Source organism: Arachis ipaensis, chromosome B10 (assembly GCF_000816755.2).
Source record: "Arachis ipaensis cultivar K30076 chromosome B10, Araip1.1, whole genome shotgun sequence".
Lineage (NCBI taxonomy): Eukaryota > Viridiplantae > Streptophyta > Magnoliopsida > Fabales > Fabaceae > Arachis > Arachis ipaensis.
The window spans coordinates 134,095,968-134,099,580 of NC_029794.2; the positions used below are offsets into that span (position 1 = coordinate 134,095,968).

At 33.8% G+C, this 3,613-nt stretch overlaps 1 protein-coding gene across 1 annotated transcript in view; it reads left to right on the forward strand.

Annotated features, from left to right (window-relative positions):
• Positions 416–3,613, forward strand: part of LOC107622304 (ABC transporter C family member 12) — a 15,883-nt gene continuing 12,685 nt past the window's right edge. Inside the window, exons 1-8 of the mRNA XM_021114183.1 lie at positions 416–814; positions 1,599–1,777; positions 2,163–2,169; positions 2,330–2,513; positions 2,644–2,758; positions 2,843–2,923; positions 3,056–3,080; positions 3,596–3,613. The exon at positions 3,596–3,613 is cut by the window's right edge and continues 1 nt beyond it. Coding sequence (XP_020969842.1) covers positions 488–814; positions 1,599–1,777; positions 2,163–2,169; positions 2,330–2,513; positions 2,644–2,758; positions 2,843–2,923; positions 3,056–3,080; positions 3,596–3,613 — 936 coding nt within the window. The 5' untranslated portion in view covers positions 416–487. The remainder of the gene's footprint in view (positions 815–1,598; positions 1,778–2,162; positions 2,170–2,329; positions 2,514–2,643; positions 2,759–2,842; positions 2,924–3,055; positions 3,081–3,595) is intronic.

The following is a 3,613-nucleotide window of genomic DNA, read 5'->3' on the forward strand; positions in this document are numbered from 1 at the left end:
AAATAATTAAAAAATATAATAAATTTAGAAAATATTAAAAACTTATTAAAATTTATTATTTTTAGTTATTAATTAATTATTAATATTTAAAATAATAAATTCTGACGATTTTAAATTATTTTTTATGGTGAAAACTCATGCGTAGTCGACTTTACGTGAAGTTGATAGTTGAGAGTCGTTGGATGATTTGACTGATTTGACTAAATTTTCATCTAACGGCTCTCAACTACCAACTTCACGTGAAGTCGAGTGTACTTGAGTTTCCACCATTTTTTTATAAAGTTATTGGTCAATCCGTCAGCGGTGACGTTAGCATCGATGTCGTTACTCATATTTGAGTGTTTAGATTCCCCTCTTCCCTCGCTTGCTGACGTCACTATCATTCTACTGAACTTAGCGCCAAAATGTCCCAATTATTAAAGTCTCGCATGAACTTCTCCCCCTTTCACATTTCAGTGTGCAGTTACAGTTACAGAGAGCATCATTCATGGAACCATTCGTTTGGTACTGCAAGCCTGAATCAAACAGTGTTTGGGCCAAAGCAGTTGATAGCGCCTTTGGTTCCTATACGCCATGTGCAATCAATACTCTTGTAATTTCAACCTCCAATTTCGTTCTTATGGGACTTTGCTTCTATAGAATTTGGCTTATTGCTACAAACACAAAGGCTCAGAGGTTTTCCTTGCGTTCTAATTGGTATAATTATGTTCTCGCATTGTTGGCTTCTTATTGTGCTATTCAGCCTCTGTTGAGATTGTTGACTGGAATTTCAGCATTTAACTTGAATGGTGAAACTGGATTTGCTCCTTTTGAGGTGGGTTTCTTGTTCATATATGCTCTAGGTTGCTTTCGGATTTTATCTCTTAAAAACAGAAATCTAGAATCACTTCCAAGAAGTATAGAAAGTACAAGAAAATTTTGTATTCAGTAGTGCTAGGAGCCAGCATATTTTGTGATTTGTAGTCATCAATTAGCCATCATTAATATTTTTAATGGTGTGAGATTATATCTAATGGTGTGGGATTACACTCTTTTTTTGATGGTTAAATGCTGGGTAAATTTTAATGAAAGTGCTGGCCCTGAGACTTTCTCTTTTTTATCTGGACAGGAAGATCTTGTGTCTGTGTCATGAAATTATTTGTCTCAAAAGTTTAAGTTGTTTGATACATGCACATGAATGGTTATATATCTAAGATGTCTTCATACTTAAGAGTTTATTTTAAATTTGAAACCTGAATTATGCATGATTCTATTTTTGACTTTATGCTGAAATTCCTTATCTATTTATTTAGAAGAATAAGACAACAAGGACATTGATAGAGTTCTAGACTTTTCGATTATGGAAACTCTAAATACTATATCAGAAAACCATTCATCCTAAAAGTTTAAATTGTTAAGTAGAAGCATATGAATGGATATTTATCTAACATTTTCCTATTTCCACAACTAAAATTTTTTTTTGTGTCGTATTACACAACCTTGGCAATGCATGAATACTATATTCCTTAGATGCGTTCAATGTTGATATTTGATTAAGGCTTTAGTTTGTCAAATGGAGGATGCAATTTATAAACATGTGCACTCTTGTGTTGTTGCAGGCAATGGCCTTGATAGTTGAAGCGCTTACATGGTGTTCGATGATAGTTCTCATTCTATTGGAAACCAAGGTTTATATCCGACAATTTAGATGGGTGGTGCGGTTTGGAGTTATCTATGTTTTGGTTGGAGATGTTGTATTGCTTAACCTTCTTCTGTCAGTGAAAGATTACTGCAGTAGGTTAGTTTTTTAATTTCAAAACTACTCTTTGCCTTTTCCTTTTTGCATTAAAATGTATGCAAAGAACAAGCCTGATCAGCATTTTAAGGACCATGAAGCCTTCATCCGGTAACTATGATTGCAAGATAGGTTCCATGGTTATCGAAACCAAAAGTTATTCATAGAGGTATTTGACTTTGGAAATACTCAGTTCTGAATGATCAATATTGAAGAATACAAGTCCATTAAAGCAATGAATTTCTCTTCAATGTTGTGTTAACTGCAGTAACTTATAGAATGGCCCCCCATCGTTTTTTGAAGTTTTATTAGAAAAGAAATAATTAGGAGGGTATATACAAAATCAGTTGCATTCTACAATACCTTGTACAACATTCCAACACTGCATATCTGCCGACATTCATGATTAAGGGTAACATATTGACATATGCTCAAATGGTTGAAATGTTTAATAGTTTCATTGTTAGCTATGGTTGTAAACCAATTCTTAATGTGATGAAACAACTGGGAATTGAATAATGCTATGATATTGAGTCAGTAAGACACAACAATGGACTAATTATGGATGCTTTTCTGATGCAGGTCTTGTTTGGTACATTGCTTTTTGTTTACGTACCTAACTTGGTTCCTTATGATGGCCATATAACAATGCAAGACGAGCTTCCTGACAATGCTGAGTATGAACTACTTTGTGGAGAGGAACAAGTTTTCCCTGAGATGCATGCTAATATATTCTCTAGTATGTAATTTCTTAACTGGGCTTGTTATAAATTAAGAGTTTGCCAATGTCTGCATTCGATATAACTACATTTTCACATAATTATATTGTCTATCCTTGTAAATTAATAGCCAACTTTCGTTTACTGTAGGATTATGTTTTGGATGGGTAACTCCACTCATGCGGCAAGGTTACAGAAAACCCATCAGAGAAAAGGATGTTTGGAAGCTAGACAAGTGTGATCAGACAGAGACATTAACAGAAAAGTTTATATTCAGCATACTCTGTGTTTCTGCATGAGATCAATACATCCGGCACACAACAATTAAACAAATTCTTGGTTTCTGTAGGTTTCAAAAGTGTTGGATGTTAGAATTTCAAAGCTCTAACCCATGGCTTTTAAGATCTTTGAACAACAGCTTAGGGAAGAGGTACTATTTATGTTTTTTCTCAATACATTATCTTCCAAATTAAATGATTTACCTTTGCTTTGACGTGCCAAGATGATGTTAGTAACATTGATGTCTCTTCTTTTATTCAATTTGACTTGAATGTTTGATTAGGTTTTGGTGGGGAGGCATCTATAAGGTGAACATTTTGATCCCCGGTTTTGACCTGTAACTTAAACAGCTTCAAATAAATACGTAAACATTTCCACATTACAAGTTACATCTGAATGCAGGTGAAGCAATTCAACCTTCTCACTAATTTAAACTGGAATAAGATTATTGAAATTGATGTGTCAAAGTTAATTAAGCATGAGGCGATAATCTTTCCAAATAAACAAAGACAAGTACTAAAATACCAACTTTCAAAACGATTAAGCAATAAACTTATATGTGAAGGCCTCAATGTGGTATTATATGTCTCGCACACCCGTCACACCTGGGCTTGAGGATAATGCAAAAGTCAATTTTATTGGTTCTTTGCAATCAGAAATCTCATTAGGCTTACCTTACTGTGTGCAAATTGCTTCATATATGAAATTATATTATGCATGGAATATGCAAAATATTGTATTATGCAAGTTAACTATGTGATATGTTTAGTTCTCTAGTTTCTGACTCCTAGGATACATCGAAATTATGTGATGATCTTTGCAGATTGGTAATGATCTTTCC